This window comes from Spermophilus citellus (genome assembly GCF_964194105.1).
Source record: "Spermophilus citellus genome assembly, chromosome: 1".
In the NCBI taxonomy this organism is placed as follows: domain Eukaryota; kingdom Metazoa; phylum Chordata; class Mammalia; order Rodentia; family Sciuridae; genus Spermophilus; species Spermophilus citellus.
The window spans coordinates 223,604,789-223,628,950 of NC_138182.1; the positions used below are offsets into that span (position 1 = coordinate 223,604,789).

Here is a 24,162-nt window from a genome sequence, read left to right on the forward strand (position 1 = left end):
CCTTGCTAAAAGGTTGGTTGCATGTGAAGTTATTTTTAAGTATCTCACAAACAAAAACAGATCCTAATGAAAATGCTTGTGCAGTCTAATTGGGATTTATAGAATATATTTTCCTGTAGTTCATCATGGTTCATTAAAACCTAAAATAAGCGTGAAGGAGTAACTGACTTTCTCTGAGCAATTGCATAAATTATAAAATGAAAATATCTTCATTGAGCAGATCAAATGATATGCCATGAAGACATGTCGGAAACACATACCTTTCTAATTACTTCCTTTAAATTAAACTTATCATTCACGCTATTTTTTAACAAAATATTTTGGTGGTCCTAGAAAGTCATGTCTTCAATAGGAAAGATTCTAAATTACTATCTCAGAATCTTCCTAACTCCTGCCTCCCATTTGAAAAACAAAAATCGCATACTTTCTTTAGGCTGAGATTAAAGGTAAAGTAAAAGGACTTGTCTAAAAAAATAAAAACAATATTATAAAAAGTTGCCTTGTTTTGAGCCTCACTTGCCCCTTCAATATCCATCCTTTCAATATCCACTCCTTTCTCCCACTATCCTTGGGAACCTCCAGAGTCATGGTTCAGATCTGGTGTTTTCCAGAGGCTCATGTGTGAGACAATGCAAGGTTGGAGGAGGAATAATTGGATTTTAGCCTTAACATAATCAGTGAATCAATCCCTGATGGGATTAACTGAGTCATAATAGAGGCAGGTGGGGTGTGGCTGGAGGAAGTGGTTCATTGGGGGGTGTTGGTATGGTATATATTTTTTATCTGGAGCATGGAGTCAGTCTCTCTCTCTCTCTCTCTCTCTCTCTCTCTCTCTCTCTCTCTCTGCTTTGTGATCATCATGTGAGCTGTTTCACTGTGCCACACTCTCTGCCATGATGTTCAGCCTCACCTCAACCCCCAAGGAATGGAGCCAGTCTTCTATGGACTAAGACTTCTGAAAACATGAGCCCTCAAACTTTCCCTCCTTTAAAATTATTCTGATCAGATCTTCACAGCAGTGAAAAAGCTGACTACAATATCCAGTCTAAATTTTGTTGGAAGATCTTAGACACTGAAATCATTCATACTTCTTTCCAAGTAGAAAGGATTTTTTTTGTAAGTTTGCAACATTTTTAATGGTTGCATGAATTCAGCCCCTAAAAACATTTGGCCGTTTTCATACTCAGATCCCCATATCCAGCACCTGAGGCAGACATTGCTAATCAACGACTGCACTAGCTTCAGATAGTCTTGCACAAAGCCCCACCATTTTTATTAGTCCAGTGCTACAGGAAAACACGCATTCCCAAAGGATCTTTTGAGAAAAAGTTTGGAAGATCTTAATTTAAGACATTTATCCATTGTTTTTCTAAAATGAATAAACTTTTATTTACATAATAAATTGCCATTGTAATAATTTTTTTAAGCCACATACTGTGAGGAAGAAGGAATCTCTGGAGAGGAAGATAGGATGAGTTCCAAAGAGATCTGACCTATGACCAGATGGAGTTTTCTATGCAGCTGAGGAATCCTGAGAGGCAATGGGGTAGAAGAAAGCAGTGATAGGAGGCCCTTGAGAATGGCTGCCTCTGGCCATCCTGGGAAAGCGTACACGTCCCTGGAATGATGTCTAGAACGTGGCCCTGTGTGGGGTGGTGATGCACCTCATCATTATTTGCTCTTGAAGGTCTTTGCTTTCTTCAAACAACTGAGATTTTCTTGCAGGCCAGGTGCAGTGGCGCATGCCTGTAACCCCAGCGTCTGGGGAGGCTAATGCAGGAGGATTCCAAGTTCAAAGCCAGCCTCAGCAACTTAGCGAGGCTCTAAGCAATTCAGCAAGACCCTGTCTCTAAATAAAATACAAAAAAGAGCTGGGATGTGGCTCATGGTTAAGTGCCCCTGGGTTCAATCCCTAATACAAAAAAAAAAAAAAAAAAAAAAAAGAGTCATTGCTTGAATCTATAGGTTGGAGTGTTGACTCTACATTTTCTTCTATCAGCTTCAGAGTTTCTGGCCTAATTACTAGGTCTTTGATCATTTTGAGTTGCCTTTTGGGCAGAGTGAAAGATAGGGATCTGGTTTTATTCTTCTACATATGGATATCCAGTTTTAGGAAGCTGTATTTTAAACTGTACTGTCTACACCAGATGATTTGCAAAACATCTTTATAGAAACACTACTAGATAGGCATTCTTACACTAGAGAGAATGTAGACTATAATCTTGAGCGAACAGTTGAGGAAGTCTTTGATGCTTTCAACCTCTTGGTATGCAGTGGTCTAACTTGTCTTTCAAAATAGGCATCATTCTACCTTCATTCTGCCCTCTCCTCAGGTGCAGCTCAGATGTTCTGTTAGGAGGCAAGCCTTTTTCTACATGGTGATGAATGTTTCTCTTGACCTCATTTCCAGTTGATCCATTAAGCCTGAGATAACTTTGTAAGATTTACTTAAGAATTTTCTGGGCTGGGGTTGTGGCTCAGCAGTAGAGTGCATGCGTAGCATGTGTGAGATACTGGGTTCAATCCTCAGCACCACATAAAAATAAATAAAATAAAAGTATTGTGTCCAACTATAACTAAAAAAAATTTTTAAAAAGAATTTTCCTAGTAAGGCAAATCAAAAATGTGACTGAATCACACTAACATGAAGCCCAGTGTTCAGCCAAAAAGAATTGCTTAATTTTGCCTGTTTCTCTGCATCAAAGAGTGAAGTCACCAACTGTCCATCCTGTAAAAGTTAACTTTGTTCAGGAATCTTCACCCTTCCTTGTAACCCTATTTCTATTAGACATTGTATTTTTCTAAAAAAAAAAAAAAAAAAAAAGAGGCCATTTCCAATGTCCATTTTTGTTGACTCTCCAGTTTTTTTCAAGTGATAATGGTAGAAGGAGTCCTCCTTGCTTAACTCTCCCTTTTGAACTTGGTGCTGGGTGATCTAGCACTGGGTTGAAGTATAATCTTGGCTAGATTTAGGCTAATTTATTAACAAAGAGAGGAAGAGAGTGCCAACAGGCACCAGCACTGTAGGGTAACATAGCAAAGAGATTGCTACTGGATTTGAAGTAATACAGTTCTATGAGACTTATGCATACATTTTCACTTTATTTTAATGATGAAGTACATTAATAAGCAAGAGACTGGTCTCAGAAGTTCATAAATATGTTTGAGTAGGACAGAATTTATTGTCTTCAATTTATGTTTTTAATTGAACAAAGTAGTTCAATTAAAGACAGTAGTTTAAATTGCTAGAATAAATATTTTGATCTTTTATATTTTAAAACTGCTTTAGTATATGTAACTGGAATCTGTGGTTTTACTATATTTTCCTGCAAAGTCCTGATATTAGTAACTCATATTTTCCTACTAGCAAGAATAAATTAAGTCTCTAAAGTATTAAAGACCAACAAATAACTGTCATGCCTAGAAGACAGATTTCTAATTTACAAATAGGAACCACTTCAAGGGTTATAATCAAGGGTGACCAAGTTAGCTGTTAGGCTAAAGCAAAATGACAGAGTACGGAGCAATGTTTTGATGGTGAAGTATGAGCAAACTTTGGCACATAGAAGAACATAACCTGGGTTCCCAGACAGACTTAGAAATGATTCTGTGTCTAGCTCTGAAACTAATAGAGATTTCAGAACTGTTTCGGAAATAAAAATGGTTAAAAATTTAGGAAGTGTAACCTCGAAAGCAATAACTTAAATAGGATTCTCTTTTTTATATATTTATTTTTTAGCTTTTTTTTAGGTGGACATAATATTTTTATTTTATTTTTACGTGGTGCCTTGTGCATGCCAGGTGAGCGTGCTACCACTTGAACCACAAACCCAGCCCCTTAAACAGGATTCTCTAATTACTTGAATGGCTATGCAAAATCTTTATGAAACAAATAAGCAAATAGAACTCCTTTCCCCAGAAACAATCCATTGATGGGTCAGGCAACAACATATTCCTGCCAAGTAATAATCACTTTTATAATTTTAGAGTCTAAAATACCTTAATACAAGTGAAAGTGTCTTTGATTTTTCAAATAAAGTCTTTCTGCAGGAAGAAAACCAGTAAGATGTGATGACTATTGGATCTCCTGGCGTGACCTTGGGCATGCCTCCCCTAACTGGGCATTGGTGCCACGTCTGTGGCCTGAAGGGTCAGCCTGAGAAAGAATCAAGTCCTTCTGTCACAAATTATCCTGTCTTTGGCATAAAATGTGAAGTAAAAAACATTTGTTTTGGAGACTCCCCACTACTGAGGAGCCCAGTCTCCTCTCTGCTGTGGCTCCTCTTACCACCCTGGTTTTGCTTTTGTTTTGCTCTTGCTTATTGGTTGTTTTTGTCTTTGTGGTATTGAGGGTTGAACCCAGGGCCTGGTGCATGCTAGGCAAGTGCTCTATCACTTAGCTACCCCAAACTCTCTGTGGTTTCAACTCTTATGTGCTCTTTATAAGAAAGGGTGTTACAAACTTATGAAAAAGAACCTTTTAAATAACATATAAAAGTTAGTTTTCTACCTCTCCCCAAATAGATACAGATTCAGATTTTAAGTTAACCAAGAGATTCTGTATTTGTGGAATTTCATCCATCAGTAGTTTGGAGAGTAGGGTTTGGGGAGGTATAGGAGCTGATTTGCGGGGCTTTATTATGAACTCTTAATTCTTATTAGGTTGATCACATCAACTCAGTGGCCTCTTCCTGGGCCTGAGCATCCCTGTCCACGGGTAGGATCAGTCTATTATACCATCTTTCTTATCAATATTTGTACTTTTTATATGTCTGGGTTGCTTGTTTTTTTTTTTTTTCTTTCAAATCATTTTATGGGAGCGGTTTGCAGTCTAACTTTGCCTTTTCAGGATTAGAGTTCCCTAACATTATAAATATCTTCAAAACTCTGGACAGTGCCCAACATTGTCTTGTCTTGTCTTCCCCATTCAATTTTACAATGATAAAAAATGTAAGGAGCTGTGGGTATAACTCAGTTAGCATGTGTGAGGCCCTGGGTTTGATCCCCAGCATGGCAAGAAAAAAATTTTTAAAGATTGTTATGACATTCTTTAGATTTTGCCATGAGAATCCAAGCCTTCTAAATATTTTTAATATAAATGCCACATCAGCATCATATATCCTATGTTTATATATGTAGTTGCTGCGATACGTGACTGAATCACCTGAGTCACTCCAGGTGAGTTATGCTGGCTAATAAATAACCACATAGAGACAGAAAATACCTTTTTTTGGGTCCAGTGAGGGTTCCTTGACCTCAGCTTCCACAAAGGAGGCAAGAGAAGCAGGCAAAAGAGAGAGAGAGCGCACACCTGAAACCCTCTTATTTATTGAGGGGAAGACATTCCAGGAAGTTCAACCCAAATAAGGCAAGGGATTGGGTTTCAGGGGGTTGCTTGGTGGTGTCTTGCAGTCAGCAGTTTGACTGACAGCTTGGAAAGCCACACCCACCTCAGGGGCTGTGTGGGGATCATAGGCAGAAGGAGCAAAAAGGACAAATATGTTGCACAGTCAGAGCAGCAACGTCAGTCCAGTCCCCTCATGTACTCAAATGCGCATGCTCTCACACACAGCCCATGGCTGGCTCAGGGTATGTAGTGACATTTTTAAATGATTTTTTTTAAAGTCAGTTGATTTATTTTTTATTTGTATATGACAGCAGAATGCATTACAGTTCATATTACACATATAGAACACAATTTTTCATATCTCTGGTTGTATACAAAGTATATTCACACCAATTTGTGTCCTCATACATGTACTTTGGATAATAATGATCAGCACATTCCACCATCATTTTTAATCTCATGCCCCCTCCCTTCTTCTCCCACCCCTCGGCCCCATCTAGAGTTCATCTGTTCCTCCCATTCTCCCTCTCCCTACTACTACGAATCAGCCTCCTCGGTCTATACCCAAAGGACTTAAAAACAGCATACTACAGGGACACAGCTATATCAATGTTTATAGCAGCACAATTCACAATAGCTAAACTGTGGAACCAACCTAGATGCCCTTAAGTAGATGACTGGATAAAGAAAATGTGGTATATATACACAATGGAATATTAATCAGCAATAGAAGATAATAAAATCATGGCATTTGCAGGTAAATGGATGGAGTTAGAGAAGATAATGCTAAGTGAAGTTAGCCAATCCCAAAAACCCAAATGCTGAATGTATTCTCTGATGTAAGGAGGCTGATTTTTTTTTTAACTAAAGGATTTTGGGCTCGTGAAGTAGGCCAAATGATCGGACTAGAACACCCCCTCATACCAGTTCAACATCAGTATGTTGTTACATCGAGTATACCTGAAGTGAAAGCTTTGAAACGAGAACTCCCTGTGCTCCGTGATCTGGAAGGATCCTACTACCTCCGACAGGAAAGGGATGGGCTTCTGTTTGGTCCATATGAAAGTCAGGAGAAAATGAAGGTCCAGGACTCTTGGGTCACCAGTGGAGTCCCTCCAGGTGAGTTCAGCAAATGAAAATGAGGGCAGGTCTGATATATACGGTTCATCCTCTTCATAGCTGGGGTCAGTTGTGAAATAAGACATGCCATAGTACTTACTGCACAATCAGATACCTGGGACATTGGAGGAGACATTGGAGGAGTTTGAGGTGTCTGTTCTCTTATCCTTTTGAACAATCAGTAGGAAGTGAGAAAAGAGAGAAGATGCAGTTGGTAGTGGAAAAGCTAAAGAAACCTGCTTGAGCTGCTTTGAAAGGCTCCAGGTGAATTTTTACCTGCCCACCCCAACTTCCTGCCTCTTTTCCTTTTTCCTTCATTTGCTACTTGGTTTAGTTTCAAGATTTGAAGAGAGCTGCTATTGTGCTTTGACAATTGGATACATGGCAGGAATCAGAAATAGGCTGTCCATCCTACAAAGAAAGAAGGCCTAGGAGTCTCTAACCCTGTAGAGCAAGCAGCAGAGGCTGGTACTGCAAAGTGAGGCCCCTACCATGCAACATACTGGACATGAAAAAGGTTTCAGCCTTCAGGCTAACACAGAGGTGCTATAGCCTCTCTTTTAAGTTTTTCAAAGGAGAAGTGTCAGGATTTGTGGTGTGTGTGTGTGTGTGTGTGTGTGTGTGTGTGTGTGTGTGTAATATTTTTACAGAGGCAATTGAAGAACTGGGTCACCAAAAGAGGTACCTCTGGTTTTAATCTATAAAGAGAGCTAACATATCATTGTGGGTACTGAAATATTACAAGGAACATAAGCAAATAGAGGAAATTGTGCTTTCTAGAATTAAGCTTTGATAAGCAACTTGGGATAGAGAATGAATTCTTCCCACTTTTTCCTCAAGGAATAGGCCCATGTAACAGAAAATGATTAGTAAAACACCTTGCACAGGAGCTGGGCCAGCTTACTTCACAGGGATTTCGTTTTGCTGAATGGACTCTGCACATTTGGGTCTAGGGAGAATGGTTCCCTGGTGCCCCTACCCCGTTAGTCTCCCTCTCAGGCTTCACCATGCCAGCAGCCTGTCCTCCAAATAAACACTGAATAATTACTTAAATAATTCCAGTTGGAAGGAGAGCCAGATTGTTAGCTACCCTTGAGCACTAGGGCCCATGTGTCCTAGACCAACCCTGGTGGCCTGCAGGCCTCCGTGAGAATGCCCGTGTGCAGTCCCTGGGGGGAGCGAGAAGTTGGCTGGATACTGTGCAGAAAATCACCAGAATGGGCAGAGGCATTCTTCTTGGAACTTGATCTGTGGCCCTGGTTTCCATAACAGTGACTTTTAGGACAAGAAGATGACTGTCCTCCAAGACTCTGCCTTTTTTTCAGAGAACTCCAGCCCCATGGATGCATGTGGGAGCAGGATGGAGGACAGAGGTCTCCTGCAGAAAGGAGAGTTAAAAGGAGTCCAAAATCCATTATGCTAGATTCTGGAGCACCATTCCACTTTCCCAGTGTCCTGGCAGGAGTTTGTAAACTCCCATTTGCCCTCCTTGGGGGGATGAACAGGCTCTCATGGTTAATTGAAGGATAAAGATCTCTCCTGACAAACCAAATTATTGTTGTTGGGCATTGGATTCAATCCATATTGGAAACTTAATATGCATAACTTTAGAAATTGATTAATTCAAAAGGTGATTTTTTTTTTAATTTGAAGAACAGTAGCATTATTGTTCTCAGTAATATCATGGTTATCCACCTGTGGATAGGGATAGTGAATGTCAAGTTTAGATTTACAAAAAAAATAAATAAATAAGAAGAAAAAAAGGAAGTACCTTCCAAAGAGGCCATCTGAAAGTGTAGGCTGTTTCAGAGACCCAGGGCACTTTAGAGCACTTGGCAGTGTGGCTATGGCATCCTGACCACAGTGGCGTGCATTTCCAGGCTTTGGAAAGGAACTCTTTGAGTCTGATCTAGACCGAATCATAGAACATGTTGAAGCTGCCATGGAAATGGTTCCAGTCTTGAAAACGGCCGACATCATCAATGTTGTCAACGGTCCTATTACCTATTCTCCTGACATTCTTCCCATGGTGGGGCCCCATCAAGGCGTCCGAAACTACTGGGTGGCTATAGGCTTTGGGTGAGTAGTTCCATGTAATTTGATATTTACTGCAGAATCACTTATTTTAGATAAGTCTGGTTCCATCATTTGGGGCCAAAAAAGAAAAATGCAGGAGGGGGGGAATATTTTCTCCTTTTCATGACCAAGAAATAAAAATATTTCAGTTTTAAAGCACTGCTTTTTAATGTAATGGTTTAATCACTTGTTTTAAAGATGACCATACAGAAAGGCCATAATTTCCTGAAGCTTTCTCTTTGTGTATTTCCTGCCATTTCCATTATCCGTGTCTCTTTTCATGCTGTTATCTCCAGATAGGTCAATTTGCCCTAATTTTACAAGGATGTTTTCATAACACAATGTGACAAAGATAATTCAAAATATCAAATGTAAAATGTATGATGCATTTTCACCATAATTTGTGTTTGTTCAACAAGATTTGATTGTCTATATTCCTCGGGTTGCTTCCTATTTATGACTCCATTGCCTCTTTGATGTTTCATTTCTAATATTTGTCCCATTAATTTGGTGACTATTGATGTCAAATCCACTTTACTATCATATCACAGCTTCTAATATTCTATTTTTCTTCCCCGTTTTATTTGTCCATTTACTCAACTAATGTTTAATGATTGCCAGCTCTTTTCGGGGTCTACTGCTATGCTGCCCAGAGAAGTGTACGTTGTTGCCTTTTCATTCTCCTTGAGAAATGGCCTTATAAATCTTGAGGCATTCATTTTTCAAAATAGCAAAATTGGCGTCTTGTGATGGGGAAGTTAGTTAGCATTTCCAGTCTTGGCTGCCGTTTCCCCATACTCTTAAGACCCGTAGTTTTGTGAACTTACTATACTTTGGGGACTGGGGTCCTCACATCTTAAGTCTACTCATGTAGCTCCTTTCCTGGGTTCTCTCCCCATGACTCCTGGCCCAATTTCTCAGAAGCTTCTCTTGACTTAATCCCAGGTAAAGCCACAGTGATGGCCTCAGTTAGATAAGAGTCTGTGTGTGGCACTGCAAGTGGCCTATGTAAAACCGTGGTCCCTCCATTCTGATATCCCAAAAACTCTATTTGGCCACAGTCATGTTCTAGGTTTTAAAGCACCTTCTTATGAAATAGAAAACAGAACCACTCTCTAGTTCCAGAATATAGGGACCAGTGCTCCTTTCTACCTCTTCCTCACAGGTGACTTAAGTAAGTGCCTCCAAGATAATGGCCCAAGTTCCTTGTATGAAGTCACTGCCTAAGGGGGGTCAGAACTAAATTGAGTCCTTGAAGAGATCATTGAGGCAAAGATTTTTCCCACAAAATTTCCTCCCAGTCAGGAGGATCACAGCTCCAGAGGGTATTTGAGGCACCAACCACATCTGCTTCTTGGCCCCCTTGCTTACCCACATCCCTGCTTTCTTAAAGGGAGCATTTTTTTTTTTTTGCTAAGAGTTATGAAATATTTTCCAGGTGCACATCTCCTAAAACTATGGGAAAAAACTAGCTCTCAAGTCAGGCACATCTTATTTGGAGCCTAAACACACATTTCTTCATTTTTAAGGCAAAAATGGATGGCATAATGATTATGTTATTTATATGTTCTGATAGCACAGAGCATTGCAAACTTGAGGCCTGTGAAATATTTGGACATGTTTTATCATTTGAAAATAACATGCATTAGTAACAGGAGTGTCTATTTCTGTATTTGAAAGATATGGCATAATCCATGCTGGTGGGGTAGGGAAATATCTGAGTGACTGGATTCTGCATGGAGAACCTCCTTTTGACCTGATAGAATTGGACCCCAATCGCTATGGCAAATGGACAACAACACAGTACACTGAAGCCAAGGCCAGAGAATCATATGGATTCAACAACATTGGTAAAGTACAAATTCACCATTGTCTATAAAGGGTTAACAGAACTGACTTGCAGCACCTCTGACTTTAGATGCTCTTTATTCTGTTTGATGACATGGGGGTAATCCGGGACTAAGACACAACAAAGAATATAGATGAATGTATATATCTAATGCGTGGCACGCAATCCTGATTTTAAATTTTAAGCACATTTTTATTTTGCCTTTCATGTTATTTTCTGTCACTGTGACAAAATCCCTAATAAAAATCACTTATAAGGAGGAGAAGTTTACTTTGGTTCATTGTTTCAGAGGTTTCAGTTCATGGTTGCTTGATCCGATTGCTTTGGGGCCTGTGGTGAGGCAGTACATATGGTGGAAGTGGATGGCAGAGGACACCGGTTTTGCCTCCTGGTTTCCAGAAAGCAAACAGTGCAGGAGGAACAGGCTGGGAATTCATCTGCCCTTTGAGGACATACTCCCAGTGACCTAACTTCTTCCACAGGTCCTACTTCCTAAAGGTTCCACCACTTCCCAACAGCTCCATCAGCAGGGGACTAAGCCTTTAACACATGAGTCTTTGGGGGGACATTCAAGTTCCAAACCATAACTCCCTTGATGATCAATATAAACGAGAGCTTTGTATTTAACATAAAAGTGTGTGTGTGTGTGTGTGTGTGACCAACTAACCGGGCTGGCGATGTATGCTGGGTTTCCAAAAGCTGGCTGCACCAATAACTTAAGAAAACTGTGAAGAAAACATGCAAGCACACAGAAATACATACCTTTTCAAAATCCGTGACGGCTCTCCTACCTTAGGGGTCCATTGGAAAAAGAGAGAACATGCTTGGAACCCTGTTTTTTTTTTTTTAAAGGGGGAGGCTCTTTGAAACAATATTCCATCCAAATAAGGCAGAGGGGTAATGTTACAAGGGGCAGCCCACTCCCATTGAGTAAGGCCCACTTCCATTGCCTCGCTCCCCTGCTGAGCAAAGATGGGGATCCACCTGCTTCCGCGCTCAGCAGAAACCAGTCTCCTCATTTCCACTGCTTAAAGCTAGGGGGCGCTCAGCTCCTACGTGGCAGCTCCAAGCACTCTACGCGCTCCCGAGCGCGTGTGTGTATGTTTATGGGTGTGCACACATGCTCTTCTGGGTTTCAAGTCCTATATTTCCATTTTCTGAATATCTTCAATGTATTCTATCATTTTGACTATAAGCCATTTTAAGTATCAATTTCCCTTTTTCAGTTGGTTATCCTAAAGAAGAACGCTTTGCTGGGAGGCCAACTCAGCGAGTCAGTGGTCTCTATAAAACCCTGGAATCTAAGTGTTCTATGGGGTTCCATGCGGGCTGGGAGCAGCCACACTGGTTCTACAAACCAGGCCAGGACAATCAGTACAGGTAGGTGAATGACAGCTTGTCTGTGGTCTGACCAAGGCATAACTACAGAGGTGGAGTGAGAAACAGCAGTGAAGTACGATTCCCCCTTATCCCAATCACTGTACCCCATTCCAATGAGCCCTTCCTACTTAATTATTTTCTGACAGTGAAGGTATTAATCTAGCTCATATGACATTGGCCCATATCTAGGGCCATATATCTCTCAGAGTCCTGTAACCAGACCTCACAAAACCTCGTCCACTTGGCATTTACCAGAAGCTCAGAGCAACCTTCCTCACCTCTGTCCAAACTCCCACATGGCTTTGGTTGGCCCTTAAAGGTTTGCCAAGTGGCTTGGAATGCTTTGTTAAATCACACAGAATATAACCTCAAAATGAAAAAGACCTGCGGTTTTGGATTTTCTATTCATCACAAAATAGCTCAAAGCACCAGCTCTCTAGTGTGTGTGCACTGAACCATGCAAATTACATACACAGTTGATAAATTAGGGAAAAAAGTACAATTTGCTTAGCATTTCAGGTTAAGCTAAAAAAAAAAGCATGCCACTAAAACAGGTCTCTAAACTCAGGTGAAGTGTTATATGCCATTGTTGTTCTTGGGATTAATAGCAATTATGTATATATATTTTCTCATGAGAACCCATAAACCTTGGGAAAACAAATTGCAAGTCTAGAAGTTAAGTTTCCTTTGTTTTTGAGCTGTTATTTTGCTTATTTAAACAGGTTTTGATGTCTTTTTTTAAGACCAGGATCTAAATGGTGCAAAGCATAGTGGAGGGCTGCTAGCTCCTGATGAATGAATTTGGGCTCCATAGGCAGCCAATTCAGATTATTTGGTGACCAAATACTGGTTTGCTTTTTCCTAAATTACTCAGATAAATACCAGCTCTATTCTTGACTTTGTGAGGTTTGGATCTGACCTAAGTTTCTTTTACTCTTTTAATTATTAAACTACTGAAAATTCATTTTGCAAACTTAGCTTTTTGCTCTAAAGTTAAAATACCATGTTAGAGGTCCACCTCATAAAATAGAAAGGACTTTCACAAGTCAGGAGGGAGACCTTTGTTCCAGGCCCAGTTCTATCATTAATGAATGCAAAGGTCTTAGAAGTCAGTTTGTGCCTTTCCTCTGAAAGATGAAGGTGTTGGACCAGACCCTTGCTTTTTCCAGGAGTGAACTAACAGCATGAGCACTGCCTGGGAGCCTATTAGAATGTAGACCATGGGGCCCCACCCGGGGTTATAGCATCAGAATATGGATTTTAACAAGTGCAAGTGATTGTTTTTGCATTAATATTTGAGAAGCACTGGACTAGATAGTCTCACCCCCATCCCAATATTCTGATTTAATTAGGCCCAACCACTGGTATTATTACAAAGCTCCTTAGGCATGCTGTAATGTGCAACCAGGGTTCAAAATCCCTAGGCTGATTGACCTCTACACTCTCTTCCAAAGCTGAAAAACCATGAGTTCTATCTTGTTTTCTAGTTAATATTTCATTCATTATAAAATGAGCCAAAGGAGCTGTGAGCAGTGGCACATGCTTATAATCCCAGCAACTTGGGAGACTGAGGCAAGAGTATTGAAAGTTTGAGGTCAGCTTCAGCCATTTAGTGAGATCCAGTCTCAAAAACAAGAAGGGGGTGTGACTGAGTGGTAGAGTGTCCCTGGTCAATCTCCAGTACCAAAAACAAAACAAAACCTAAAGAAAACCCCAGACCAAAAATCGAACAAAGGGATCAATAAGTAACTTTAACAGGTCAGATTCTAACACTTACATATGAGTTGCAGAATAGAATTTTAGTTCGTATCTCTTCCTTAATCCCACACCTCACATCACCCCCAATAGGCTTTAAAATTTTTTTAAAATTTGTTTTAATTAGCTATACATGACAGTAGAATGCATTTATATACTTTGATATATCATACATAGATGGGATATAATTTCTCATTTTTCTGAGTGTACATGTTGTAGAATCATATTGGTCATGCAGTCTCATATATACATAAAGTAATAATGTCTGTTTCATTCTACTATCTTTCCTATCCCCACATCCCCTCCCCTGCCCTCCCTTCACTTCCCTCTACCTAATCCAAGGTAATGCTATTCTTCTCTAGTGCCCCTGCCCACCTCCTCCTTATTGTGAATTAGCATCCGCATATTAAAGAAAACATTTGGCATTTGTTTTGGGGGGGGGATTGGCTTATTTCACTTAACATGATATTTTCCAACTCCACCCATTTACTGGCAAATGCCATAATTTCATTCTTCTTTAAAACTGAGTAATATTCTATTGAATGTGTATACCACGTTTTCTTTATCCGTTAATCTATTGAAGGACACCTAGGTTGGTTCCATAGTTTAGCTATTGTGAATTGAGCTGCTATAAACATTGATATGGCTGCATTACTATAGTATGCTGATTTTAAGACCTTTAGGTATAATCCAAGGAATGGGACAGCTGGGTCAAATGGTGGTTCTATTCCAAGTTTTCTGAGGAATCTCCATACTATTTTCCATAGTGGTTGCACCAGTTTGTAGTCTCACCAGCAATGTATGAGTGTACCTTTTCCCCCACATCCTCACCAACATTTATTTGTATTCTTGCTGATTGCCATTCTGACAGGAGTGAGATGAAATCTTAGTGTAGTTTTGATTTGCATTTCTCTGATTGCTAGAGATGCTGAACCCTTTTTCATATACGTGTTGATCTATTCTATTTCTTCTTCAGTGAAGGGTCTACTCAGTTCTTTAGCTCATTTATTGATTGGGTTTTTGGTTTTTTTGGTGTTAAGTTTTTTGAATTCTTCATATATATGCTAGAGATTAATGCTTTACTGGAGTTGCATGTGGTAAATATTTTCTCCCAATCTGTAGGCTCTCTCCTCACATTATTGGTTATTTCCTTTGCTGAGAAGAAGCTTTTTAATTTGAATCTATCCCACCCAATAAGCATTTTTAGCTGGGTAAAGTTTATTAAAATATTCTGTAATTTTTGGACAATGGATAACAATTGTTTTATAATACTAAATACTGTGTTTCAGGCCAAGTTTTCGCCGAACAAACTGGTTTGAGCCTGTGGGCTGTGAATATAAACAGGTTATGCAAAGAGTAGGGGTGATTGACCTATCACCATTTGGCAAGTTTAACATCAAAGGCCAAGACTCCATTAGATTGTTGGACCATCTCTTTGCAAATGTCATTCCAAAGGTAAATAGACAAGGTCCAGGATTCTGACCCATTTAATTCTCTGTCCCCTCTTTTTTTTCCTCCCCAACGTCAAAATCCAATATGTTCTTTGAGCTCCCTAATATCTGTATGAACACTAGAACTCTTCAACTAATCAAGAATATAAGAACTAATTTTCAAATTTAAAATTTTGTTGTGTGAATTATCATCCACGGACCTAATGGCTTTGCTTAATTATGTCATTTAGAACTTAAAATTGACTTCAATTAAATGAAGTGTTATTTTATGGAAAATAGCTTTAAGTGATTGTTTGTTGAGAACTGTAAATTAATCTTGGGTTTGGATAGTTCATACAATTAAAATAAATGATAAGAGTAGGAGGATTTTCATTATCAACGCCCATATTTTTTATTTACAAGTGGACTAAAAGAAGGCATAAGTTTTTTTTAATTCATCCTAATCCTAAATAAATTTAATTTTTTTTGTGTGTGTGTGTGTGTAGGTGGGTTTTACAAATATAAGTCACATGTTAACACCGAAAGGTCGAGTGTATGCTGAGTTGACTGTTTCTCACCAGTCTCCAGGGGAGTTTCTGTTAATAACTGGTTCTGGATCAGAACTTCATGATCTTAGGTAAGTGTGGGTCTGGTAAGAAAATGTACCTATTATTTCTTGACTCACTCTTGAGAAAAACCAGTGAGTTTTTCTTTAACTAGTACTTGAAGTACAACTTAATTTTTCTTAAACCTGATCATTTTGAATTTTGTTGGAAGATCTTTGAAGGGAAGTTCCTTCTCCCCCTCCAAAGAATCCATCCAGCAAGTTTACTGCTTTTAATAATATTAACTCCCATTCATTAGGCATTATCAATGTGCCAGAACCCCTTCAGACATTACCTCAATTAATTCTCTCAAAAATTTTTTTTATTTATTTTTTATTTTTTTATTTTCAAAATTTTTTTAAGTATATTTTCCTGCCATTTTCAGATGAGGAAGCTGAGCAAAAAGTAATTTGCTCAAGCCAATCCTTTTTTGTCTGATGATCACATTTGATCCACTTCAGTGAACTGCCTCCCTGAGTTCTTCTCTACCTTTGTGATGCTTTGTGCTTTCTGGTCCACAGCTAAAATTGTTGACCTGACAAATCAAGCTTTTGCATAAATTTTTGGTCAACTACAAAGTCTGTGGTCTTTAATGTAATATTGCAAAAATACTTGGAATATTGTTATTTAATAAATGTCTTATTCTGGCAGATTTTTCACCTTAGTCGGAAAAGGATATAAATTATATACTCTAGTGTAAGATGTATTTGTACCACATTAGTAGCTTAGCTCTGCCTAAATCCAGATGAACACTTTATAATAGACTTGCATAGCTCCAGACACTGCCTAATAAATTATAAATCAATCCTATAGTTGGGTTCTAATAACTCATCAAGACTTAGAAATTGAAGCCAGAGTTTTTATCTTTTCCTCATGATTGTCAGAGCAATTATGTGTCTGGTGGCAGGCATATTATTAACCTTTTGCAGCACAAGTATGTCTCCTGTGTACAGGTATTAGAGCAAATTTGGGTTCAAATTAATTTTTGAAGACTGAATCATTAGCTGAAATGCAACGGAGCTGTCACCGTTTAAAAGAACTGTGTGGTAGAGCTCATCTAAACTGAATACTCCTTCTGTACTGTAAAAAATTACCCCCAAATTTGTAAGTGGGTGATTTAAAGAGAATCACTTAATATCTCAGGGACTCAGTTTTCTCAACTTTAAAAAAAATCAGGTAATTGTATACAATGACCCTCTAGGGGACTTTTCAGACATGTCTTCATGAGACATGTCTTCAAGCATGTTTTTAGAGAAATAATATGAGCAAAATACATTGTTCAAGCATTATTTAGCATAATCTTCATGACTCAAACGCAGATGGATTGAAGAAGCAGCTGTCAAAGGTGGATATGATGTTGAAATTAAAAACATAACTGATGAGCTTGGAGTCCTTGGAGTTGCAGGGCCACGTGCAAGGAAGGTCCTTCAGAAACTGACTCCTGAAGATCTTAGTGATGATGCTTTCAAATTTCTCCAAACCAAGACCCTAAAGGTTTCCAACATTCCTGTTACTGCCATTAGGATATCTTATACTGGTAAGATTTGGAGAATGACTTAAAGTAAGTCTCGAAATTTAAAAGAAGATGCTACCAGAAATGGGTGTGTACATGTATGTACACACACACATACACACACACACTTTTATCAGTGTGACTTTGGAGGAAGATTTCTTCTACCCAACTCTGAGATAAGTCTGTCCATTCACTCCTTGTCTTTAGGGTGGATCCATAGATTTCCAATTGTTCCTCCCATTTGAAAGGGTAGATAAGAAAGCTGGAAAAGATGGCCATGGGAACAGTTGGAATATCCAGGCCAGCAGACTTTATCTGGGAACAAATGGTCTGCCAGAGATGGAATCTCCCTAGAGACCATTCTCAATGTGTCAATCTTTGTATTAGGGCATTGTCAATGATCCAGCTGTCCTTCCAGACTGTTCTCTAGGAACCCTGTACCAACATCTAGCCTTGCAGATGGCAGATATTTGATGCAGAACAATCTTCAGCTTCCCAGTGGGGCTCTGGGCTCATTTCTAGCTTCCTCTAGACCTCCTTGTTCCTTCAGTGAAGGAATACTTTGTGCCCAAGCATTCCCTGAATCACATATTAATCCTGTGCTGGTGGTGCCCTGTAAGAGCACATCACCATCAGCCTCGATGATGGGGAACAAGGAGAATGCACAATATGAAAGGTACAACTCTTCCCTGGGCTTCTGTTCAACTTTTCCCACCCTTCTTCCACCAGACCTTGGCAAAAGTGGTGAACAAATGAAAAATACAGGACTGGGTTGGATTCCTTCCTTCTTCCTTTCCTTCCTTCATTCCTTTCTTCCTTTTGTCCACAGTTCTATGAATGAAATACCAAGTGGGGAAGAAATAAGATGCAAAGGGAGTCAGACTGTGGCTCTCCCATAGTAAAGATAATTGGAATCATTCTCAGTTGATGGTACTTTTAAGCCTGTGATTCTTGGGCAAGGAGTTGGGGTTTCTAAACCTTGAACCCCTTATCCTGATAAAAATACCATGCTAATTATTTACCAAACATTGTTGTCCCCAAAATAGTCAAGCCTCATTCTGAAGCTGGGGTCAAGAATGGAGAGTAAGTTCTGTCTGATGGTCTTTGTGGGTCATGAGAAGAGGTACCCTGCATCCTGTGCTCCATGTGGAGTCAGAATTGCACACAAAGGCACCTGTAACCCCGTAGGCTCCTCTGCAGAGGGGTCTTATGGCAACTTTTGTGAACTGCTCTTTTAAAAACTAACAATGTCTCTGTTGCATGAGTGGAATTTCTCTGGCATGTATGTGTGTTAGCTAATGCACATTAAACCTAGTGGTCACTGTTGTGGCCCCTGTGGGTTTATTTCAGGTGAACTGGGTTGGGAGCTATACCACAGACAAGAAGATTCTGCAGCACTTTATGATGCTATCATGAATGCTGGCCAGGAGGAGGGAATCGACAATTTTGGAACCTATGCCATGAATGCCTTAAGACTGGAGAAAGCCTTCAGAGCCTGGGGGTCCGAGGTTTGAAATGCTAGCATCTTATTACAAGTTTATGTTTATTGTGTCTGATGTTTATGTGAGGGCTAGTTCTAACTGCATTAACTTTCGTTCTGGCTGTAAGAGAAATGACTTATTCTTAAGACAACTTTATTTGATTAGAGGGAAAGGGTTTGATAGTTGAAAGTTCAGTGGAACTCTGACATGATGCTTATTCTGCCTTAATTCTTCCTTCCTGGCAGAGAGCCCTAGATACCTATCTCTGACTATGGGGAGCAGACCTACACCTCAATATTTGAGCATCACCTTTTAAATTCTCTCTTCCTTCTTTGTGTTCTGACCCATTCTCATTTTCTTCTTATCTTGCACTTTTTGGTGATGTAACTTTCTTTCTCTCTGAGGGGCAGGGTGATGGTCCAGCATGTGCTGGTCATGGTGCGGGGAACTAAGATCTTCTATTTGTCAAGTGCAATTTCCCAGCATTTTCACTTGCATGATTTTATTTCCCTTCTTAATGCTCCAGGAGGTTATTATCATTACTCCTATTTTACATGCATTCACACTAGTTTCAGTGAGCCATTTGGTCCAGATTATACAATAAGTGGCCTAACTGGGGTTCAAACTGTCCTCTCTGGAATGGCAGTCTACCTCTGGAACCTTAATTTTTTTAAGATTTGCTGTTTGATTCCTTGGGAGACATTGTAGTTTTAGACCTGAGAGGTGAGATAAGGGACAGCGGTAAAGGTAAACTTCAGAATAGGGGCTCTTGGATTTAAACTGATCCTCTTACCACCTACTAGCTATGGGATTAACCCATCAGAACCTCTGTTTTATTATAAAGTGGAATATTTATCCTTTAGAATTGTCATAGATATTATATATGGTCTACAAATGTCCCAGCACAAAATAAAATTCATTTAGTCTCAAATTTAATCCAAAAGCACAGATAGGGACCCTTGGACAGATACTATGGGCAAAAGCAAGTGGGCCTGGAGTCGGAGTGACAGCCTACTGGAAGGCTGAAAGAGTTTGGGTGCTTGGGCAAGTTCTACATGAAAGACAATCTATTTGGGGACTCTTAACCTACAACTGGGCCGGAGATGAGGCTGGCTGCCAGGAGAGAAAAGGAGGACCGCTCTGTCCCTGTGTTCCCAAGCAGAAGCATCCCTATGGCAGCTAAACATTTCTCTGTCCTTTTCCCTCTTGCTTCCCACCCCAGAACCCTCCTCAGGGGAACTTGTCTCCATCTTAAGGCTCCGAGTTTCCCAGCAGTGCCAGAGCGCCCTCTAGTGTTGTGATAGCAATAATTTTTCTCTGCTGTTTTTATTTTTTTCTCTAAGAAATTGCTCAACTTTGAGCAGATAAGAAATAGTTTAGCTCAAATTGATTAAGAAATATGATAAAAAATGTTACCTGAGATAAACATAATAATTTGGTTTATGTAAATTCTATGTTGTCTTTCAAAAAGTTTGACTCCTTTTAAAGGATTTAGACTAGTTCTCTCACAGTCAAGAGAACAACAAAGCAAACAAACAAAACCATTAACTTTGGTTCTATTACCAAATAATTGGCTTTAGCTCTGAGTTGGTGTATAAAGATCCAGCCACATTGAGGAGACTGAGATTCAGCTGCATTTTTTTCCTTTTTTCTTTCCTGAACTCTGTGGCAGCCATTTTCTCCCATCTGCTTTTCCCTCTTCTTACCCGGTTTCTTGGCTAATTGCAAGAGAAGTAAATCACTTTGTATTTTTTCAAAACCTAGTTATGCAAAATTATTACCAAAAAGACTTGTGAAAGTCTTGTTTATGGAAGGAATATCATGTGTTATCCTTCATGTATTTATTAAAATAAAAGAGCTATGGAAACCAACTGTTTTTGTTTCTATATTTGCTATATTCAAATGACAGTATTTGTTGAAAGGCTATATTTGAATTTTGGATTTGAAAAAACAACAACTGTTTGAGAGCTCAGTCCATAATTTGCCTTTCTCAGAAACTCTATTCAAAAATCAAAAAAAGTATTCTCTTTCCTTAAAGAATAATATACGAAAGTCATACTGAAATGATTTGTACTCACCTAAGATCTGAAATGTGTGTTTCCCTCTTAGATGAACTGTGATACAAATCCCCTGGAAGCTGGACTGGAATATTTTGTCAAGTTAAACAAGGTATTTACATTCCAAATTATGCTTAAAGTCAATTTTAAAAATTTGATGTGGTTTTGTGACAGAGCCATGCTTTAAAACTTAACCAGGTATAATTATGGGGGGAAATGAGTTGAACATAAATACTAAGCATTGCTCAAAAACTGCATATTAATCATTTGTTGAAATCTGCTGTTTTCAAAGTATTGACGTGTACTTGTAGGTTTAACATAACAGGCTCCATCATCTTTGAGGGACAAATTCAAATTCTAAGATAAAAATTAGTAAAGATAAGATGATTATCAGTTGGATTTCAGCAGGCAGTCTTGTAGAAACTGCACCATCACATTGTACATGTTTCAGTAACTCCTGGTGACCTGGGAAGTTGCACAGTTAACTAATCAAACATACTGCATCAGCCACTCTCCCTGGATGCTTATGAAGCAGCCTCACCTCCACAGATCTTCCCAAGTGCTTATAAAGTGTCTTTGTATGTCTCTGCAGCATCTGAATCTAAGCAAATGACACATTTCAAATGTGTGCTGCATAAAATGGATATTTACTGAAAAGCCAATTCAGGCCCAAAGATTCATAAAGGGAACCATGCAGTGGTTCTCAAAGTGAGGTCCAGGGACTAATAGCATCAACACCTCCTGGAAGTTATTAGAAATGCAAATTCTCAGGTCCAACCATGGATCTACTCCCAGAATCTCTGGGAGTCAGGACAACAAAGTATGTTTTAACAAGCTGGACAGGGGATTCTGACACACCTAGGATTTGAGATGCACTGTCTTACATAATTATAGTGGAAAAGCATATCATGAGGCCAGTTTATAATAACCTAGCTCAACTATGTAAGTCCTGCAAATATAACTGGTTTACCCCACTGAGCAGTGTCTAGGAGTTATTATAAAAGAACTTAATGGAACATGCTGCTGTTGGTCATATTGAGGGAAAGGGACAACAGCTGCTGCTGATTGGGGTAACAGTTAGGATTCCCCAAATAAGCTGTTCTGCCCTTGGTGCTTATAAACAAAGGCTGGTTTCCAGTCCCATGGAATATGTGAACATGCTGTATACACAAATCAGGCTAAGGAAACTTTTTAAAGCTCCTGCATCAGTTCCCAAATTCTGAGATCAAATATTAACATAAAACATGTATATTTATAGTATTTGATTTTAGGGGAAAAAAACCCAAAAATCTCCTAAAGGGTTTTAAAGGGATTATCTTTGTGTACATTTTTTCCATGTCTTTTATTTTTATGATGTACCATCTGCCTCTAGACCAGCGAAAGCAGGTGCTTGGAATTTGGGCAGATCCTAGCAGCAGATTGCTCCTTCTGATAACAGAAGTCTTAGTTTGGCTGTTTAAAATATGAATAAAAATGCCTGACTCTTGAAAGCACTAAAGTTCTGCTGTTGGTCACCAATAAGTAGGTAAAAAATGGATTCTTTTACTTCAATGTTTGGATATTATTGTTTGGGGATAAGGCCTAGATAAATGATCTTTTCATTGAGTTGTTAAAACAGCCTTTATGATTATTAGCAGGTGTAGATTGTGTTTTTTTTTTTAAAGAGAGAGAGAGAGAGAGAGAATTTTTAATATTTATTTTTTAGTTCTCGGCGGACACAACATCTTTGTTGGTATGTGGTGCTGAGGATCGAACCCGGGCCGCACGCATGCCAGGCGAGCGCGCTACCGCTTGAGCCACATCCCCAGCCCCTAGATTGTGTTTTTAGTAGCTCTTTTAAGCTAATCAAATAACCAAAGCTCATCTCCAAAGAAAGCTGTTTAAGAGATACTAATTTTGATTGAGGGCATGTTTTTATGATTTCTGAATTGTTGGTTCTCAGTCAGGTGTTACAGAGTTAATTCTTAGAGATTTTATTGTGTAAAGGTCCACATAGCCCAAGGCCCTGGTCCTAACTGAACTGGTCTTTTGCAGTTATGTTGGTTCAGGTGGTTAGTTGGTATCAGTCTAATTATAGTGATGCATACTAATTTCTAAGCCAGGTGAATAGATTGGATCAATTTTGTTTAGATCCTATTTGGTGGTTTTACAACTTCCTCATGGCTTTGTGGCAGCCTCTAACGTTCCTTAAAAGCCTTTTAACATTTCAAACTAAGATATGTAACTTGATAACTTGAGTCTCATGCCTAAAAACCAAAATATTACCCAGACATTACTGTACAGAAAGACAGTCATTTAAAACCCCTTTGAAAAGCTTCATGTAACTTAAAACATTTTTATTGTAGTTGTGTATGGACAGAATGCCTTTATTTTATTTGTTTATTTTTATGTGGTGCTGAGGATCAAACCCAAGCACTCGGCCACTGAGCTACAGTCCCAGCCCTAGAAGGCTTCATAAAACTTTTTAAAGAATAACCTACTTTGAGTTCATATTGCTTTGGAAAATTGATGCTATATGAAAAGAGAAGCTGAAGCTGGTACAGAGGGATATTTATTATATTTGATACTAAAACAAAACAAAACAACCCCCGGGGAATTTTATAATTGTTCAAAGTCAATTCTTTCCTTCCTTTCCCTTCAAAGCAAAGAGAATTCTCTGCTTGATTCTAAAGTAGTCACAAAACAATTAAGTCATAATGTGATGAAAAGATATAGAGAGGCAGACTGTCAAAGCCACAAGGGTCTCTGGAGACCACCCCTCCTCACTTGAGGGCCAGGAAAGTGAGGGACAGAAGGGTGAAGTGACCTGGGGAAGGCCCTCTCTCTAGCCCAGGTTGAATGCAGTTCTCTGACTCCAGTGTGAAGCTCTCACACACTGCTTTGCCCAGCAAGCTCCCTTTTCCATAATGGGCTAAAGGAACTTGACAAAGTGTCCAGGGATTTCTTTTTCTAGTAATGTGTATTACATAGAATGTGCATGGATACCTCTTATAAATTGATGTCTCCCACTGTCATGGTTTTGTTATAACGTGTGTGTGTGTGTGTGTGTGTGTGTGTGTGTGTGTGTGTGTGTGTATTTTATGGTTGGATCAGCATAGCTGCTTTGCTCATTTTAAGAAGGAAAATGACTGGGTGAGGCAATGGGCCGTCAATCAGTTGGTCTAAAATAGTCATTACTATCCTGAAGAAATTTTAGAAGTTACTTGTGAATTGTGTTCTTATCAAAGAAAGTAGGAAAAAGAAAACTGGAATAGTGAAGAAATCTTCCATTACAAAGGAAGGTGGTGGAGTGGGGTGGGTGCATGACTCTAATCCCAGCTACATGGGAATGTGAGGCAGGAGCATCACAAGTTTGAGGCCAGCCTCCACAACTTAGTGAGACCCTGTCTTGAAATAAAAACAAAAAGGGCTGGGGATGTAGCTCAGTGGTAGAGCACCTCTGGGTTCAATCCCAGCACCTCAAAAACAAACAAGGAAGATAATGGGACAGCTCCGGCTTCCTGCCCCCAGCCCTGGCATTGGTTTATGGGAAGTAGAGACACATTTGGAC

At 39.3% G+C, this 24,162-nt stretch overlaps 1 protein-coding gene across 1 annotated transcript in view; it reads left to right on the top strand.

The window, feature by feature from the left end:
* The window catches only part of DMGDH (dimethylglycine dehydrogenase), a gene marked incomplete at both ends in the record, with an annotated part of 67,573 nt that overhangs the window by 22,681 nt on the left and 20,730 nt on the right, over nucleotides 1-24,162 (top strand). Inside the window, 9 exons of the mRNA XM_081302425.1 lie at nucleotides 6,218-6,466; nucleotides 8,347-8,545; nucleotides 10,223-10,392; nucleotides 11,618-11,771; nucleotides 14,816-14,981; nucleotides 15,463-15,593; nucleotides 16,881-17,098; nucleotides 18,425-18,582; nucleotides 20,665-20,724. Of these exons, the coding sequence (XP_081158551.1) occupies nucleotides 6,218-6,466; nucleotides 8,347-8,545; nucleotides 10,223-10,392; nucleotides 11,618-11,771; nucleotides 14,816-14,981; nucleotides 15,463-15,593; nucleotides 16,881-17,098; nucleotides 18,425-18,582; nucleotides 20,665-20,724 (1,505 nt within the window). The remainder of the gene's footprint in view (nucleotides 1-6,217; nucleotides 6,467-8,346; nucleotides 8,546-10,222; nucleotides 10,393-11,617; nucleotides 11,772-14,815; nucleotides 14,982-15,462; nucleotides 15,594-16,880; nucleotides 17,099-18,424; nucleotides 18,583-20,664; nucleotides 20,725-24,162) is intronic.